The sequence below is a fragment of the Oncorhynchus keta genome, chromosome 37 (assembly GCF_023373465.1).
Source record: "Oncorhynchus keta strain PuntledgeMale-10-30-2019 chromosome 37, Oket_V2, whole genome shotgun sequence".
In the NCBI taxonomy this organism is placed as follows: Eukaryota; Metazoa; Chordata; class Actinopteri; order Salmoniformes; family Salmonidae; genus Oncorhynchus; species Oncorhynchus keta.
In genome coordinates, this window is record NC_068457.1 from 21494734 (window position 1) to 21511986 (window position 17253).

General features: G+C 46.6%; 2 protein-coding genes across 3 annotated transcripts; both read right to left on the reverse strand.

Moving 5' to 3' along the window:
* Nucleotides 1-1097: 1097 nt before the first annotated feature.
* Nucleotides 1098-8439, reverse strand: LOC118370328 (gap junction alpha-3 protein-like). Of its 2 annotated transcripts, XM_052499712.1 has the most exons (4): nt 8224-8439; nt 6739-6801; nt 5525-5612; nt 1098-5408 (listed from the first exon to the last, which is right to left on the reverse strand). In XM_052499712.1, the coding sequence occupies exons 3-4, from the start codon at nt 5591-5593 to the stop codon at nt 4050-4052; spliced, it is 1428 nt and encodes a 475-aa protein (XP_052355672.1). In that variant the 5' UTR covers nt 5594-5612; nt 6739-6801; nt 8224-8439; the 3' UTR covers nt 1098-4049. The 2 variants fall into 2 exon arrangements, with proteins under 2 accessions (XP_052355672.1, XP_035611179.2); XM_035755286.2 differs by lacking the exon at nt 6739-6801.
* A 697-nt stretch (nt 8440-9136) lies between these two features.
* On the reverse strand, nt 9137-13003 carry LOC118370014 (gap junction beta-2 protein-like). The gene is made up of 3 exons (XM_052498920.1): nt 12875-13003; nt 11385-11907; nt 9137-9762 (listed from the first exon to the last, which is right to left on the reverse strand). Exons 2-3 carry the CDS (start codon nt 11867-11869, stop codon nt 9399-9401), a joined length of 849 nt encoding a protein of 282 aa, XP_052354880.1. The 5' UTR covers nt 11870-11907; nt 12875-13003; the 3' UTR covers nt 9137-9398.
* Between the last annotated feature and the right edge of the window lie 4250 nt (nt 13004-17253).

The following is a 17253-nucleotide window of genomic DNA, read 5'->3' on the forward strand; positions in this document are numbered from 1 at the left end:
GGGGGTCAGAGTGAGAGAGACAGGGGAGTGGGAGATGTGGAGGGAGGGGAGGTATGTAGCGGCAGAGAGCACACTACAGGGTGGGGATTGGGGGTGAGAGTGAGAGAGACAGGGGAGTGGGAGATGTAGAGGGAGGGGAGGTATGTAGCGGGAGAGAGCACACTACAGGGTGGGGTTTGGGGGTCAGAGTGAGAGAGACAGGGGAGTGGGAGATGTAGAGGGAGGGGAGGTATGTAGCGGGAGAGAGCACACTACAGGGTGGGGTTTGGGGGTCAGAGTGAGAGAGACAGGGGAGTGGGAGATGTAGAGGGAGGGGAGGTATGTAGCGGGAGAGAGCACACTACAGGGTGGGGTTTGGGGGTCAGAGTGGGAGAGGCAGGGGAGTGGGAGATGTAGAGGGAGGGGAGGTATGTAGCGGGAGAGAGCACACTACAGGGTGGGGTTTGGGGGAGAGAGAGAGACAGGAAGAGTAGGAGAGCTGTATGTAGAGTAAAAGAAGGAGATGGGAAGGAAGAGAGGGAGAGCTAAGGATGGAATATGCTGTCTGTACTCTTCCAAGGACTAAGATCTTCCTCTCCTAGTCCAAGACTTCGCCCACTATCTTTTCTTCAATCCACCAAATTCACTCCAGACGTCCCCAATTCTCCAAGATTGTGATTCATTTCACCCCTACACTTCCCTCAGGCCCCTCCCCAAATTGTATTTTTTTTTATCTCTGTGAATACTGAACCAGTAAGGGCTAAATACTGAAAGTGACTGAGATATCTTGACTTTCACTATCACACCCAACTGTTCCCCATCGGTGTTGGATACAGCCTGTCAGAGAGGCTAGCTACTATAGTTGCATGTTATAAAGGAAACTAAATTACATTTTGATGGACGTTCCTCATCACAGTGTGAAAACTGTGTGCCTGTGTGTCTTCCCAACCTCTCACTCCCTTCTCCTCTCTCCCCCACCCCTTCCTTTCCTCTCACTTTGTCTCCCCCTCCCTTCATACCCCCATGTCCTCAAAAAGCATAACTACTATCTCTTTATGCATTGTGAGAAGCCAAAGTACATATTTTATTTCACCAAACAAAACCCCCAGGCGACAAGTTAGATATGGTACAAAAAGTTTATTCAGTAACAGTTTTGTAAACATTTGAGGTAAATTAACATTTACATCAACATGTTCTTACAAAAGTTCAGACATAAGGCACTTCTCTTCATAGACAGTGATTTCACAATGGGGTGTCTGGTCTGAGCATATCTAAATCTCCTTCCCTGCCTCACTGGCCAATGAAATCTCACTCCACGCCAGAGATTCCAAAAGTCCAACAAAATGTCAGTTTTCCGATGGGGTGGGGGGATGCCTGACACAACAATGGGGTATAACTTTAACCTAGCCAAACACCGCTCCTGTATTTTTTGGACAAAACAATCAACAAAGTAGCAATATTTTTTTCAAAATCATTTTTTTTGTAATTGGTAATCTGGTAATTCTCTCATAAAAATAAATACTTTAGAAAATATTGAGACATCCTCTTTTTGAGATGTCCTTTGTTATTTCATCTTAGAACACCATTCTGTCTTAACTGTCCAGATCATTATCTACATGCTAAAGTGTCAACTTTAAACAATCGAAATGACAAGGTTATGAACAGAAATGATGAGTTAACAGTAACGTAACCTGTTTTCAACAACTCTTAACAGAGTTCTATTGGTGGCCATTTTAGATTTTCTCTCTTTGGTGGACAGTGTTTTTTTTTTTATTACAATGTCACAGCTCGATCCCATCACCTGGTGGCTTTTTTTTAAACATACTGTATGTGCATGGTATGTAAATGATTTGTGAGGCACTTTGGATTCTGTGTGTGTGGCAACGCAACTAACAGCAGACCCGATTCTCTAAGCATTTTAACACATCATACAGCAGAGCACAGCAACAGCCCATTCACAGTCTCGGTCTAAACCCTCTATCCCAAGATATACCCCAATGTAGAGTTTGTGTGTGTGTGTGTGTGTGTGTGGAGAGAGAGAATAAAAGAAAGAGAGAAAAGGAAGGAAGGAAGGACGAGTGTGAGGGTAAGGGAGGGGGAGATAGAGAGAGAAATGGGAACAAACAGCCTATCTACATTGTTGAAATGTACTGTAAGAATCACAACTTTCTGTTCTTACTTTAAATAGCAAAATTGAAGTGCCCCCTGCTTCTTGTTGCTTTATGGTAATAACCCCAGGTGGTGGTTGAATGATAACATATGATTTCATCATAACAAGGTCAAAGGTCAAGTGCTTGAGGGAGTCAGTTGTAGTGAGTTGTAGTTTCACAGTAACAGAATATACCATTGTTCAAAACATAAAGAGGTACAAAATGCAAAAGAGATTTGTCTAAAACATTGTTCGATAGCTATGATTTTTTCCTGAATGTTAGATGACAATAAAATGAATTAATTTGGAGAGAGAAAAAACAGGAAGCTTAAAAGAAATACAACTGCATGTTAAGAGCCATTGTCTGATTTAAAAAACTGGCAGGAGTTTAGGAAAATGATACGCAAATGCACATTCCTATTGATTTTGCTATTATGACTCAGTAACAAAGAATGAAATGTCATTGCCTTAAATAATACTCCTTATCTATCTATCTTCTAGCAATTCTATTGCCTACTCTCTCTAAGCACTATACTGAAACTTCCCATACTGACTACCAGTGGGGGCCTACAGTCTTAAATCTGCTGAATTTCTTTACGATGAGGACACACAAGTCTTTAACACACTGCAAACACAAGCATCAGTATGGGTTCTTTAGAAGTCATAATTCTATATGTATAATATACCCTGTATGTACTATGTAATATACTTACATATATATATTATTTACCCGGATGTAACTGCCTAAATGTTGTTGTAGACATTGAAACAAGACTCTATAATATATGTATTGCACACACACACACACACACACACACACACACACACACACACACACACACACACACACACACACACACACACACACACACACACACACACACACACACACACACACACACACACACACATGCAGAAACGTACAGAAACACACACACACAAAGCCTGTGAAGCCTAAAGACCAACCTCAGGTTGGGATCGAGGTGGTAAAATAGGTTGAAGCTTCACACTAGTATGGCTACACACGACAGTAAACGGTAGGACGTTACCTTATGCACTGGTATTAACCTGGTATTTACTGGTACATTACATATTATCAGAGGGTACTTCATTGTTAACGACCTGGTACCAAAATGTGCCTAGTCGTGCTTGTTTTACAAGTAATTCACAAGGTATTATTGTGTGATTCACATGTCATTTGTAAGTAAATAGCAAGTCATTTTGAATAAAGTGCCACCCAGGTACCCTATCCCCGTCTCTCTCCACTCCACCATACTGTCAGAGCGTCCCTCTCTTCATTCAGCTTAATAGGAAGGGTGAGCATGGAACAGACAGACGGCTAGCTACGAGGCAGACAGACAGACACCAGGAAGAGACAGTAGGACACATCGGCTTCATCTTAAAGGGTCCATCACAAGAAAAGAAAGAGAAAGGGGGGAGAGAAAAAAATAAAGGAAAGCGCAAACCCTCTTCTGATGTCTACCATCAAAGAATAAAGAAAACAGCAGAATTATATTCATCCGAAATGTTGCTAATGTCCCAAACGAGTTAGTCCAATATCTCTAATCCTTTCATGGCATCTGAGCTGCAAACAGTGAATGTGTGTGTTCCCTCTCTACATACGTGTTGGCACCTCATAACGTTGAAGCACTAAGCTATGCCTCACCTCACCGAATGCATCTCCAGATAACGCAACTTCTGTAGAGAGTAATGTCAGGAGCATCTCAACTCCAGAGCCCCCCCCCCTCCCCCCTCCCACATCGCCTCTGTATTTCACACAACATTTGACACCTGAGCCTCAAAGATATATAATGTATAGAACCCAGAGGCGTTGGGGTGCGGTGGTGGATAGGGGTCTGCATGTGTTTGTATGTGATTGTGTGAAGGTGTGTGAGAGTGTGTGTGTGTGTGTGTGTATGTGTTACACGGCAAGGTCGTCGGGCCGGGCTCGGACACTGCTGGTCTTGCTGGCCCTGCTCAGCCTGCGGGCGTCCGCCGCTATGAAAATGGGCGGCTCGTGCATCTCCACCCGGGTCACGGGGACATCATCAACGTGCGTCAGTGGCAGCGCCGCCTCCATTTCCTCTTCTTCCTGCTGCTGGTGCTCCTCACTCCTTCTCGATTCCCCCAGCGGGAGGGTGGAGGAACGGGAGTCGGGGATAAGAGGGGCAGTGTCCGGTGGAGAGGGTGACTGCTCCTGGTCAGAGGAGGTGGGGGAGGAGGAGGAGGGTGGCGGAGAAGGGGAGGAGGGAAGAGGAGGGTAGGAGGAGGACATGGCAGCATCCAGGGTCTGCAGTTCCATGGCCATGTTGGCCCAGTTCTGCTCCATGGACTGCTGCTGGCCACTGCCCTCACTGTTGTAGAAGGATGTAGGAGGAGCCTCCAGCAGGAAGTCTTCATGGAAAGGGTCCATCTTGAGTTCTGCCGCCGCTGCCTGCTGCTCGGATAAAGCGTCCGTGGCGTTTGCCTGCTCGTTGGGCAGGTACACCACGTTCACGCCACCGTACGCGGGCAGGCAGTTGAGAGCCGGGTGGGCGATCCCCTCCTGGATCATGTTGGACTCCACCGCCTCGTCTCTGGCCAGGGGGAGCGCCATTCTGTCGGGCGCAAACTCGTTGCTGACCCCCTGCTTCACCTTCTTCCATCCCAGGTGGTATATCTCCAGCAGGTTGAGTAGCAGGGAGACGCAGGCTACCACCAGCATGAAGATGATGAAGATGGTCTTCTCTGTGGGGCGTGAGATGAAGCAGTCAACCGTGTTGGGGCAGGGCCAGCGACCACACTTATACAGGGGGCTGAGCTGGAAGCCATACAGGAAGTACTGACCCAGGATGAAGCCCACTTCGAACAGCGTCTTGAAGATGATGTTGAACACGTATGTGCGCAGGAGAGCCCCCCGGATGCGGATTTTACCGTGCTCGTCTCTGATTGGGGGCTTCTCCTTTTTCCCTCCTCCTCCTCCGTTCCTGTACAGAGGGTCTCTCTCCTCCTGGTGCCGGCTGGCCTTCCGCTGCTCCTCCTCCTTCTCCCGGTGTTTCTCCTCCATGCGGACAATGTGCAGCACGTGTCCCAGGTAGATCAAGGTGGGCGTGGACACGAAGATAATCTGCAGCACCCAGAAGCGGATGTGCGAGATGGGGAAGGCTTCGTCGTAGCACACGTTCTCGCAACCGGGCTGCTGCGTGTTGCAGGTGAAGTCCGACTGCTCGTCACCCCACACTTCCTCCGCAGCCGCCCCCAGGACCAGGATACGAAAGATGAAGAGGACTGTCAGCCACACCTGGACACAAGGGACATGACGCCACATAAGAGGGCATAAGGGGCTATATACACCAGGAATAAAAGGGTCAATCAATCAAATAACTGTATCAATGTATCAATGTATCAATCAGTCACCTTGCCAATCACGGTGGAGTGTTCTTGAGCGTTCTCCAGCAGCCGCCCCAGAAAGCTCCAGTCACCCATGCTTCACACGATTTCTAGCCTGGGGAGAGAGAGCACAGCCTGGGATGAGTAGCAACTGGGTGAGGCCTGGGTGGGGAGAGGCTGGGGGAATGGCTGGGGGAGAGAGGTGGGGAGAGAGGAGGGGAGAGGCTGGAGGAGAGAGGTTGGGTGAAGCAGGAGAGAGGTGCAGATAGAGAGGTAGAGGAAAGCTGGAAAGCTGGAGATAGGTGGGAGCAACAGAGATGGAATAGGGCTGTGTAGGCACCGACTGGGGATGAGAGGGAAGAGAGAGGTGGGGAGAGAACACACACAGAATGAGAGAGCATAGGCCAGGGAGAGGGGGAGCACAGGCACGGGTGAGTAACAACTGAGAGGATAAGAAAACAGGAAAGGGAGGTGGGAAAATGAGAGAAGGGGACATGAGAGAAGAGGGGAATAAAAACTTTGAATGAAAATGTACAGGTTCAGAAACCAAAACAAACATTGACCTCTGGTTTGAAGCCAAAATATTACAAAATATTACTGTCATATTATGCACACACATTGTATCCATCCTATGCACTTTCTGCTCCCGACATCACTCTGTGAAGTCACACAATCTCTCAGTCAAAGCCAATGCGTTTGGCACTGAAGGAGGCAGCCGGGTTGCATTTAGGAGGCGGCATGATTCTTGTTCTACGTAAAGGATACATATCTGTTCTAATATATTTCTATCTGGAGGTTCTGTAATGTGGCATCCCACTCAGCACAGCCCAGAACAGCTGTGGAGACCACCGAACAACCACCCTCAGACACAGGATGGACGCCATCGAGTCAGTCATACGGGACTAGCAAGCTGCCGTGATCACTTTCCCTCTCGACCGGCCACATACTTCTCTAATACATTCTCTAATCACAGTACTGGAGACTGAGGTTAAACGTGCCAATAAAAAATCCTGAGCACCACCATTGTGCTTCTTACAGGCCTACTAGAATCATTAGCAGCAATTCAAAGGAACATTTTTCCCAGTGCTGACATTTTACAGTTGTATCAATTTCAAATCAGCTACAATTGAGAATCTAGTGCCCACGGCAACTTTTAAACACATTGCAAAGCAGACGAAAAAAGGACCAGATGTCCAATGACACAAAAAAGCACCCAAAGTAGTGACAGACGGTGGACTTACTAAAATGTTGTTGTATTGTCAGTGATAAATCCATCAACTAGTGGTTCAAAAGAAATACAATACCTGGAAGCAAAAACCAAATCATATCAGTTATGAATTACAATTATAATGCCATTTAAATATGCTCACATTACCCAAATACCCAAATTAACCATTCTTTTGTATGCCTATTGTCCATGCAACTTCGGAGATGAGTGGAAAACTCTAATCTGTTTAGACTGGCTACAAGCCTACTGGCCACCAATAAAAATGTATCATGTCTTCAAAGTCAAAAACCTACATCATCTTCCCCCAAAATGTCTATTTCTCTGAAATAGGTGACTGGTGTTTCTAATTGGACAGACTACATGGAACCATGAACCCTTTGAATGCCACAGCATTGATAGACATATGTGTTTTGTTTTGAAAGGCAGATTTAATTGAGGAATGTATACAATCCATCCATAGGCCTGTCTGTGTGTTGCTGGGCAAGCGGGTTACAATGGCTGGCCATCTGTGGCAGTCTGAATGAGTACATAACAGCCTGGGAGGAATGCTCGGATCATCAGAACACAGAACTGCTGATGAGGGGAAATATTTGCCCCGGATCGACTGATATGCATTTACAGAGGGCTTTATATCACCAATACATAGATACAACACAACAACAGATCCCAGCTGCATTACTCTACCTGTTACAAACTCCTGTTTGGACATTAAGTGGTTTTACAAACTTTGAAAACAAGGACCTATTTTCCCCATGTTAAAACACAGGCAGGCTGTTACTGTCAAATCTATGATCACTATGATTACCACAGTATCCCAATCTATCGATTTTATGGTGCATTGTTGCTGAATGTAGCCCATATTAGCTCAACTCAAATCACTGGCCTTCTACAGTTCAATATTAATTTCAATAGATGACTCCATGGTCGTTATGCCTGGCCTAGCCTACTCAATAACGCGCTGGTATCAAAGTGGTGCAATACCCCTCTATAATGACAGTATGTGTCGAGCTGCACATTATATGTGTTGATCCTTTTGAGGTTTTGATGAAATACCGTCTGTCACCTGTGACAATAGAGAAGCTGCCAGACGCGCATTGTGCTCCTTGGCACTGGCTATTGACGGGGATCAGCGGCATTGTGTTCCAGCGGCCGCACCATTTAACTTTTTGACCACACTGACCCAAGTTATTTAAATATATAAACCTTAGGCAGTAGATATCCTAACAGAATACCTATTGATACACTAATTGATTGCAGGCTAAGCCAAGTCAACATCAATCGCATTGGAATTGGTGAGCGTAAAAGTGTCTACTTGGCGTTCCCAAATAAGCGTAAGGACAGGGTGGATGGACAGACTCCCTAAGCCTTGGCCACTTGAAGCAATATCCGGTGGTCACTGAAGCTATCCCTATTTTGAAAGGCTTGGAAAATCCTACAGACCTTCCCAGGTAGAAAGATCCCTCCCCTTCCCTCTCACTCCCCAGCTCTGACAGCTTACCAATCTCCTTTGAAAGCGGCCGGCCAAAAACGTTTTCCCGGAAGCGTCGCGATCTGCGTTCTCTTCTTTTCTCCCGCGGGGTCCGAGGCCAGGCGTGCGCGAGAGAAAGAGAGCGAACAAGAGAGAGAGAGAGACAGCGCGAGGGTGAGCAAAGCGATGCTAGTCTAAGGGCGCGTGTGGAACCTGGAGATGGGGTCCCGCAAAGCGCAGCGGCTGCGTCCCGTGCCCAGCCATCGCTACTGTCACATTGTGTGACCATCCATGAGTGCACGCGTGGGGGAGGGTGGAGGGTGGGGGTGGCGTCGCACACCCCTCAATCCCCGTAACCTCCCATCCCACCCTGCCACCCTGCTCTTCTGAAATTCCACACCAGGACTCCAAAATGTTGCATGGCGTCTCCGCGCTCAGGGGGAAAACGATGGCCTTCACTATGTTGGAGAGTAGGCATAAATGCATATAGATGAGTTATAGTACAGGACTGGATGTTCCTCTCCTATATTATCTGTACTATCTGAACATCTTCTTTGTGCACTTTGTATATTTTTTGTAGTACTCTATTTTACATTTGTGCTATCTGAAAATAATATATATAATACATCACATCTCATGATTAAGTGCTGCGATGTGCTTCCTCAGGCCCACTAACACAACCACATGATTTCTGACCACTCACCATCACCCAAATTGTGAAATGCAGCTTTGCTAAAATGTGTCTCAATGATCCGACAGTATATCAAATATCTAATATTTTTTTATTTCACAAGTTTTTAAAACACACACATCCTCTGTAGGTCATTGCATAAGTCTTTACTCGTAGTACTCTACTGTGATTCTGCGAATGCCATTGTCAGTGTATTTACAATGTTATCTCTTCATTACCAACATCACAATTCCATAGGAGCAATACAAACTGTCTGTCTGTCTGTCTGTCTGTCTGTCTGTCTGTCTGTCTGTCTTCGCCTATGAGTGGTCAGTGGCCATGTGTGAATATTGGCCACTAGATGGCGGAGTGACTCCAGTGACTAGGGAAGGAGATCTTCTGTGCATGTCTGGAGTGGACTACACAGTGTTCACACATGTTTATGATTCGGTGTGTTTGTGTGTGTACTGTAGGCTACTTATGTTTTGCACGTCTGTGTGTGAATATGTACGCTGTGTCTATAGCTCCTCCGTCCTCACACCGCCTTGCTGCAGGTGGACCCAGACGAAGAGGACGACAACAACTTCTCATTCTTCTTGTTCTGCTGCAGAGTCTTGTCTTTGGAAGAGGTTGAGGAACAGTTTGCACCCTTCCCTTTCTGTTTCCCTCCTCTGCGTTGTGATGACGGGCACCGAGCGATAGCCTTGGCGACCAGGTAGGCCAGTTCGGCCATGTTGAGAGCCATACAGACGCAGGAGGAGGCGGCCATGAAAACGGTGAAGACAGTTTTTTCTGTGGGGCGGGAGACAAAGCAGTCCACCACATTAGGACAGGGCCACTGGTCACACTGGACCAGCCTGGGCATCTGGAAGCCGTCGTACAACACGTACAGAGCATACCTGGAGAACGAAGGGGAAGATAAAGGCTTAGAACTACAGATGTAGCATCTTTATTTCAGCCAGTTTGCAACAGCGGGTAAATAATCCTACAGCAACAGGACGTGTGAATTATTTTGTTGATTATAATGAATGGATATTTTTGTAGGGGTTGATATATTTTTCGTAAAGGGAAAATCATGTCTGACATTTCAAAGTGGAAATTACAAACTTCAGAAGCCTTTTTAACCTCAAATACACTACAAGATTGACATTTCCTGCATTGCGGGAACATTCTCCTGCAACAGGGTGATCAAATTAAGATCTTACACTTGTACATGGTGATGTCCCTCGGAGTGTGGTGTCAGGAAAATAACCTCACACTTAACGTCAACATCAACAAAACTAAGGAGATGATTGTGGACTTCAGGAAACAGTAGAGGGAACACCCCCTATCCACATCGATGGAACAGTAGTGGAGAGGGTAGCAAGTTTTAAGTTCCTCGGCATACACATCACAGACAAACTGAATTGGTCCACTCACACAGACAGCGTTGTGAAGAAGGCGCAGCAGCGCCTCTTCAACCTCAGGAGGCTGAAGAAATTCAGCTTGTCACCAAAAGCACTCACAAACTTCTACAGATGCACAATCGAGAGCATCCTGGCGGGCTGTATCACCGCCTGGTACGGCAACTGCTCCGCCCTCAACCGTAAGGCTCTCCAGAGGGTAGTGAGGACTGCACAACGCATCACCGGGGGCAAACTACCTGCCCTCCAGGACACCTACACCACCCGATGTTACAGGAAGGCCATAAAGATCATCAAGGACATCAACCACCCGAGCCACTGCCTGTTCACCCCGCTATCATCCAGAAGGCGAGGTCAGTACAGGTGCATCAAATCTGGGACCGAGAGACTGAAAAACAGCTTCTATCCCAAGGCCATCAGACTGTTAAACAGCCACCACTAACATTGAGTGGCTGCTGCCAACACACTGACATTGACACTGACCCAACTCCAGCCACTTTAATAATGGGAATTGATGGGAAATGATGTAAATATATCACTAGCCACTTTATACAATGCTACCTTATATAATGTTACTTACCCTACATTATTCATCTCATATGCATACGTATATACTGTACTCTATATCATCGACTGCATCCTTATGTAATACATGTATCACTAGCCACTTTAACTATGCCACTTTGTTTACTTTGTCTACATACTCATCTCATATGTATATACTGTACTCGATACCATCTACTGTATGCTGCCCTGTACCATCACTCATTCATATATCCTTATGTACATATTCTTTATCCCCTTACACTGTGTATAAGACAGTCGTTTTGGAATTGTTAGTTAGATTACTTGTTGGTTATTACTGCATTGTCGGAACTAGAAGCACAAGCATTTCGCTACACTCGCATTAACATCTGCTAACCATGTGTATGTGACAAATAAAATTGGATTTGATTTGATTTGATTTATTTGTCATGAATCTTGAGGAAGTGTATCTACATCTTATTCTTAAGCGTTTGTATGTCATGGAGGTGGTTCATTGAGCTACACTCAAGTAACGTGTCTGCCTGAAATAAAGACTTGTTAGGCTTTGCTCAGTGAGCTAACACAGTACGTACATGAAGCCTCCCTCGAACAGCAGGCGGAAGACCAGACTACAGGCGTACGTCCACCACAACGGCCCGGCGATTGGCAGCCTCCGCCTCCTCAGACTCTCTAGCTCAGCCTCCTGGGCCGCCTGGGCCTTGTCGCTGCGGCAACGCCCCCCGACTGAACCCTGCTGCAGGACCTGGCGTTTGTCGCCGTGATTACGGTAGGCCACGTACATGGCGACGAGGAGAGCGGGCGTGGAGACGAAGACAAGCTGCAGACACCAGAGCCTGATGTGGGACACGGGGAAGAAGTGGTCGTAGCAGACGTTCTCGCAGCCCGGCTGCAGGGTGTTGCAGACAAAGTCACTCTGTTCGTCCCCCCAGACGCTTTCGGCCGCCAGGACCAGCACGGTGACACGGAAGATGAAGAGGACAGACAGCCACACCTTCCCCAGGCTGGTGGAGTGGCGGTTCACACCAGCCAGCTGGGCATACAGGGTCCCCCAGGTCATCTCTCCTGCTCCTCTGGCCCAGAACACACACCTCTACCCTGGGGAGAGACCAGAGGAGAGAGGGGGTGAGAGCTGGATCGAAGTAGGGAGAGTTGGAGGGAAGAGAGAGGAAGGAGGAGATAAGAAAATATTAGGTACAGGGTCCCCAAGCTCATCGTTCCTCTGCTGCCCATGAACAATCCACTCTACTCTAGGAAGAGAGGAGAGGAGAAGGGGGGTGAAAGTTGAGGTTAAAAAAATAAATAGAGAGGGAGGAGAATAAGAATGAGATGAGAGGAGGAAGTATAGAGATGAGAGGAGGAAGTATAGAGATGAGAGGAGGAGGAGAGAGAGACAGAAAGAGAACTGAATACAGTTGCTTGGCTAGACCAGTGCCAATGTTATAATGAACTATTGATCCAGCCAACATTTCTAATGTGTAGTACTCTAAGAAAAAGGGGTTCTTTGTCTTTCCCCATTGGGAAAGGTTCCAAATCAAACACTTTAGGGTTCCATGTAGAACCGTGGAAAGGGTTCTTCATGGAACCAAAAAGGGTTCTTCCTGGAACCAAATAGGTTCTCCCTTGTACCAAAAGGGTTTCTACAAAGGTTTCTCCTATGGGGACAGTCAAAACACTAAGTTTTAATAACTGCACTATAACTGCACGTTACATTCACCTCTCGAAGACACACAATATTCACATCAATGGGGTTTACATGCTATAGTAATAAAATATCAATAAGTTGATGTGTTGTTTTTTAAATGTTTTTAAAGTGACTGAGATTCAATGTGTTATGAAAAGCCCTATATAAAATACATCTATTATTATTATGATAGGTAAATTCAAGACATTGTGCATGAAATTATTATTTTCAACCCCATAATACTTTCATCATGTGATAACAAAAATACATTTTACACAACACGTCTCCAAAGTTTTTGAAATGTTCCATCTAATGAAATAAACAGAGAAAAATAAGTAATCTGACAGAGAACAGAACAACACATCAGCCTGTCTTCCTCACCTTTTCTCTCCTGAGTGTCAGGGAGGCTCCATGTACCCCCACTTTCGGCTGCTTGGTTCACTCTGCCATAGTCAGATCCAACAGAGCTCCAGGGAGAGACCGTCTAGGGTGAGACGCAGTCCACGGATTTACCGCTGACTAGAACTGATGTGCTCTGAGCGCTCTCAGAGACGCACCTGAACTTGTGGATTCACCTACGTGACGTCAGTTTCGGGGCGGAGCTGAAATCTGGAGCGACAACAAGTGCAGTTTGAGTGAGTCTTGAGCGGATGTTCCTCTGTGTAAGAAACACACAAGCCATAGATGTTGTGCTGTTCTGCATCTTTCTCTGCTTCACTCAAATATATTTATTTATGTGTGTGTGTGTGTGTGTGTGTGTGTGTGTGTGTGTGTGTGTGTGTGTGTGTGTGTGTGTGTGTGTGTGTGTGTGTGTGTGTGTGTGTGTGTGTGTGTGTGTGTGTGTGTGTGTGTATATATACTGACCGAGGAGGAGTTCATTCAGTCAGTTTATCAAAAGAGGTTTTGTTTTGCTTTCTTGTGGTTCTAACCAAACAGCGAATCCCACATTGGGTGATTATACATTTTTGGGTGTGTGGATACACAAACCAGGTCTTGATGTCTTTACACTTAAATGTGGTCAAAATGTTGACCTCAGGGAATGTTTTACACATGTCACGACTTCTGCCGAAGTCGTTGCCTCTCCTTGTTCGGGCGGTGCTCGGCGTTCTACGTCACCGGTCTTCTAGCCATCATTGAACCTTTTTTCATTTTCCATTGGTTTTGTCTTGTCTTCCCACACACCTGTTTTCTATCCCATTCATTACCTGTTGTGTATTTAACCCTCTGTTTCCCCTCATGTCTTTGTCAGAGATTGATTTGTTGTCAGTGTAGTGTTATTGTTTGTATAGGTGCGCGTCGGGTCTTCGTACCCATGTTTTGTTTGTTTGTACATTTATTGTTATGGAGCATACTTGTGGAACTTTATTAAAAGACTCCATATTTACACTCCATTTGACTCTCCTGCGCCTGACTTCCTGCCACCTATTACACCTATGCTGACAACACACTATGAATTTTTAGCTAAATCTAGACTTAAACACTCTACAAAACACATTGAACCCTACCCCAACTCAACCCCATCTCACCCCATCCAGGTGCTTGCAAGATCCAGTTTATTCATGCACCTTGGTTGAACTGCATTGTAGCAGTATACAGGATTCCACCCCAAACACTCCTCTTCTGTCTGAATGGCTCAGTGGATGAGGTGAAACGCTTTCCTTTCTATTCATCTCTCTGTTCCCTACTCTGTTCTTCCCTCCCTTCATCCCTCACTACCAAACTGCTCCCACCAGATTGGGTTTCCTAATCACCCCATCCTGCCCCACCAGGATAACAGCGGGGCACAGTGAGGACACACACACACACACACACACACACACACACACACACACACTGTGAGTGTGTATTGTAGTGAGACACACACACACACACACACACACACACACACACACACACACACACACACACACACACACACACACACACACACACATGATTGTCTCCTATTTCTTGGGGATTGAGGGCGGATGCCCAATGGTAGATTGGGTGTGGACAGAGCAGAGGAGCTGAAGGGTGGGCACTGGTCACAAACTCTGGTGAGGGCAGAGGAAGGAGGGGGTACAGGGCTCGATAGGGCTGAGGTGGGGTGGGTAGTGAGTACAGGCATGGCTTTGTGTGGCTCCTTTTGGCGACAACAACAGTTCTGTTTACCAACGAGGTGAGTTGACACTGGGGTCTGGTGCTGCATGACAAGAGACACAACCAGAGTGATAACTGGTAATGTCCTCCTCAGCCAGATGAGTGATTTGCTCATCTGAGAAAGTTTGTATAGTATTTAGACTGTGTGTACCGTATTGAGACAGTGAGTGTGTATTGTAGTGAGACTGTGAGTGTGTACCGTATTGAGACTGTGAGTGTGTGTGAGTGTGTACCGTATTGAGACAGTGAGTGTGTATTGTAGTGAGACTGTGAGTGTGTAGTGTAGTGAGACTGTGAGTGTGTATTGTAGACAGTGAGACTGTGAGTGTGTATTGTAGTGAGACTGTGAGTGTGTATTATTGAGACAGTGAGTGTGAGACTGTGAGTGTGTATTGAGACAGTGAGTAGTGTAGAGACTGTGAGTGTGTACCAGTATTGAGACAGTGAGTGTGTATTTGAGACAGTGAGTGAGACTGTGAGTGTGTACCGTATTGAGACTGTGAGTGTGTACCATATTGAGACAGTGAGTGTGTATTGTAGTGAGACTGTGAGTGTGTACCTGTGAGTGTGTAGATTGAGACTGTGAGTGTGTACCTGTGAGTGTGTATTGAGACTGTATTGAGACAGTGAGTGTGTACCGTATTGAGACAGTGAGTGTGTAGTGAGACAGTAGTGAGAATGTGTGTAGTGTGTACTGTATTGAGACTGTGAGTGTGTTTTGTATTGAGACTGTGAGTGTGTATCGTATGTGAGACAGTGAGTGTGTACCGTATTGAGACTGTGAGTGTGTACCGTATTGAGACAGTGACAGTGAGTGTGTATTGTATTGAGACTGTGAGTGTGTATTGTAGACAGAGACAGTGTGAGTGTGTATTGTATTGAGACAGTGAGTGTGTATGTGAGTGTGTATTGTAGAGACTGTGAGTGTGTATCTGTGATTGAGACAGTGAGTGTGTAGTGTAGTGAGACTGTGAGTGTGTACCGTATTGAGACAGTGAGTGTGTATCGTATTGAGACTGTGAGTGTGTATCGTATTGAGACAGTGAGTGTGAATCGTATTGAGACAGTGAGTGTGTATTGTAGTGAGACTGTGAGTGTGTATCGTATTGAGACAGTGAGTGTGTATTGTATTGAGACAGTGAGTGTGAATCGTATTGAGACAGTGAGTGTGTATTGTAGTGAGAATGTGAGTGTGTACCGTATTGAGACAGTGAGTGTGTATTGTATTGAGACAGTGAGTGTGTAGTGTAGTGAGACTGTGAGTGTGTATCGTATTGAGACAGTGACTGTGTAGTGTAGTGAGACTGTGAGTGTGTACCGTATTGAGACAGTGAGTGTGTATCGTATTGAGACTGTGAGTGTGTATTGTATTGAGACAGTGAGTGTGTACCGTATTGAGACAGTGAGTGTGTATCGTATTGAGACAGTGAGTGTGTATCGTATTGAGACTGTGAGTGTGTACCGTATTGAGACTGTGAGTGTGTACCGTATTGAGACTGTGAGGGGGCTGAGTCACTGGCTTGCTGGGGCTCTCTCGTGCCGTCCCTGGGGGGGGTGCGTCACCTGGGTGGGTTGATTCACTGTTGTGGTCGGCCTGTCTGGGTTGGCCCCCCCCCCCTTGGGTTGTACCGTGGCGGAGATCTTTGTGGGCTACACTCGGCCTTGTCTCAGGATGGTAAGTTGGTGGTTGAAGATATCCCTCTAGTGGTGTGGGGGCTGTGCTTTGGCAAAGTGGGTGGGGTTATATCCTTCCTGTTTGGCCCTGTCCGGGGGTGTCCTCGGATGGGGCCACAGTGTCTCCTGACCCCTCCTGTCTCAGCCTCCAGGATTTATGCTGCAGTAGTTTATGTGTCGGGGGCTAGGGTCAGTTTGTTATATCTGGAGTACTTCTCCTGTCCTATTCGGTGTCCTGTGTGAATCTAAGTGTGCGTTCTCTAATTCTCTCCTTCTCTCTTTCTTTCTCTCTCTCGGAGGACCTGAGCCCTAGGACCATGCCCCAGGACTACCTGACATGATGACTCCTTGCTGTCCCCAGTCCACCTGGCCATGCTGCTGCTCCAGTTTCAACTGGCCTGGGCCCTAGGACCATGTCCCAGGACTACCTGACATGATGACTCCTTGCTGTCCCCAGTCCACCTGGCCATGCTGCTGCTCAGTTTCAACTGTTCTGCCTTACTATTATTCAACCATGTTGGTCATTTATGAACATTTGAACATCTTGGCCACGTTCTGTTATAATCTCCACCCGGCACAGCCAGAAGAGGACTGGCCACCCCACATATGCTCTCTCTAATTCTCTCTTTCTTTCTCTCTCTCGGAGGACCTGAGCCCTAGGACCGTGCCCCAGGACGACCTGACATGATGGCTCCTTGCTGTCCCCAGTCCATGACTCCTGCTGTCCCTGACTGTGCTGCTGCTCCAGTTTCAACTGTTCTGCCTTATTATTATTCGACCATGCTGGTCATTTATGAACATTTGAACATCTTGGTCATGTTCTGTTATAATCTCTACCCGGCACAGCCAGAAGAGGACTGGCCACCCCACATAGCCCGGTTCCTCTCTAGGTTTCTTCCTAGGTTTTGGCCTTTCTAGGGAGTTTTTCCTAGCCACCGTGCTTTTAC

Bases quoted from the DNA above. Each gene is read 5' to 3' on its own strand.
- LOC118370014 (XM_052498920.1), bottom strand. From the start codon at position 11,869: ATGACCTGGGGGACCCTGTATGCCCAGCTGGCTGGTGTGAACCGCCAC. The intron at 9,763-11,384 runs GTACGTACTGTG...TTCGTTCTCCAG, and splicing joins CTGTTCGAGGGAGGCTTCAT to GTATGCTCTGTACGTGTTGT.
- LOC118370328 (XM_035755286.2), bottom strand. From the start codon at position 5,593: ATGGGTGACTGGAGCTTTCTGGGGCGGCTGCTGGAGAACGCTCAAGAA. The intron at 5,409-5,524 runs GTGACTGATTGA...CCTTGTGTCCAG, and splicing joins ACTCCACCGTGATTGGCAAG to GTGTGGCTGACAGTCCTCTT.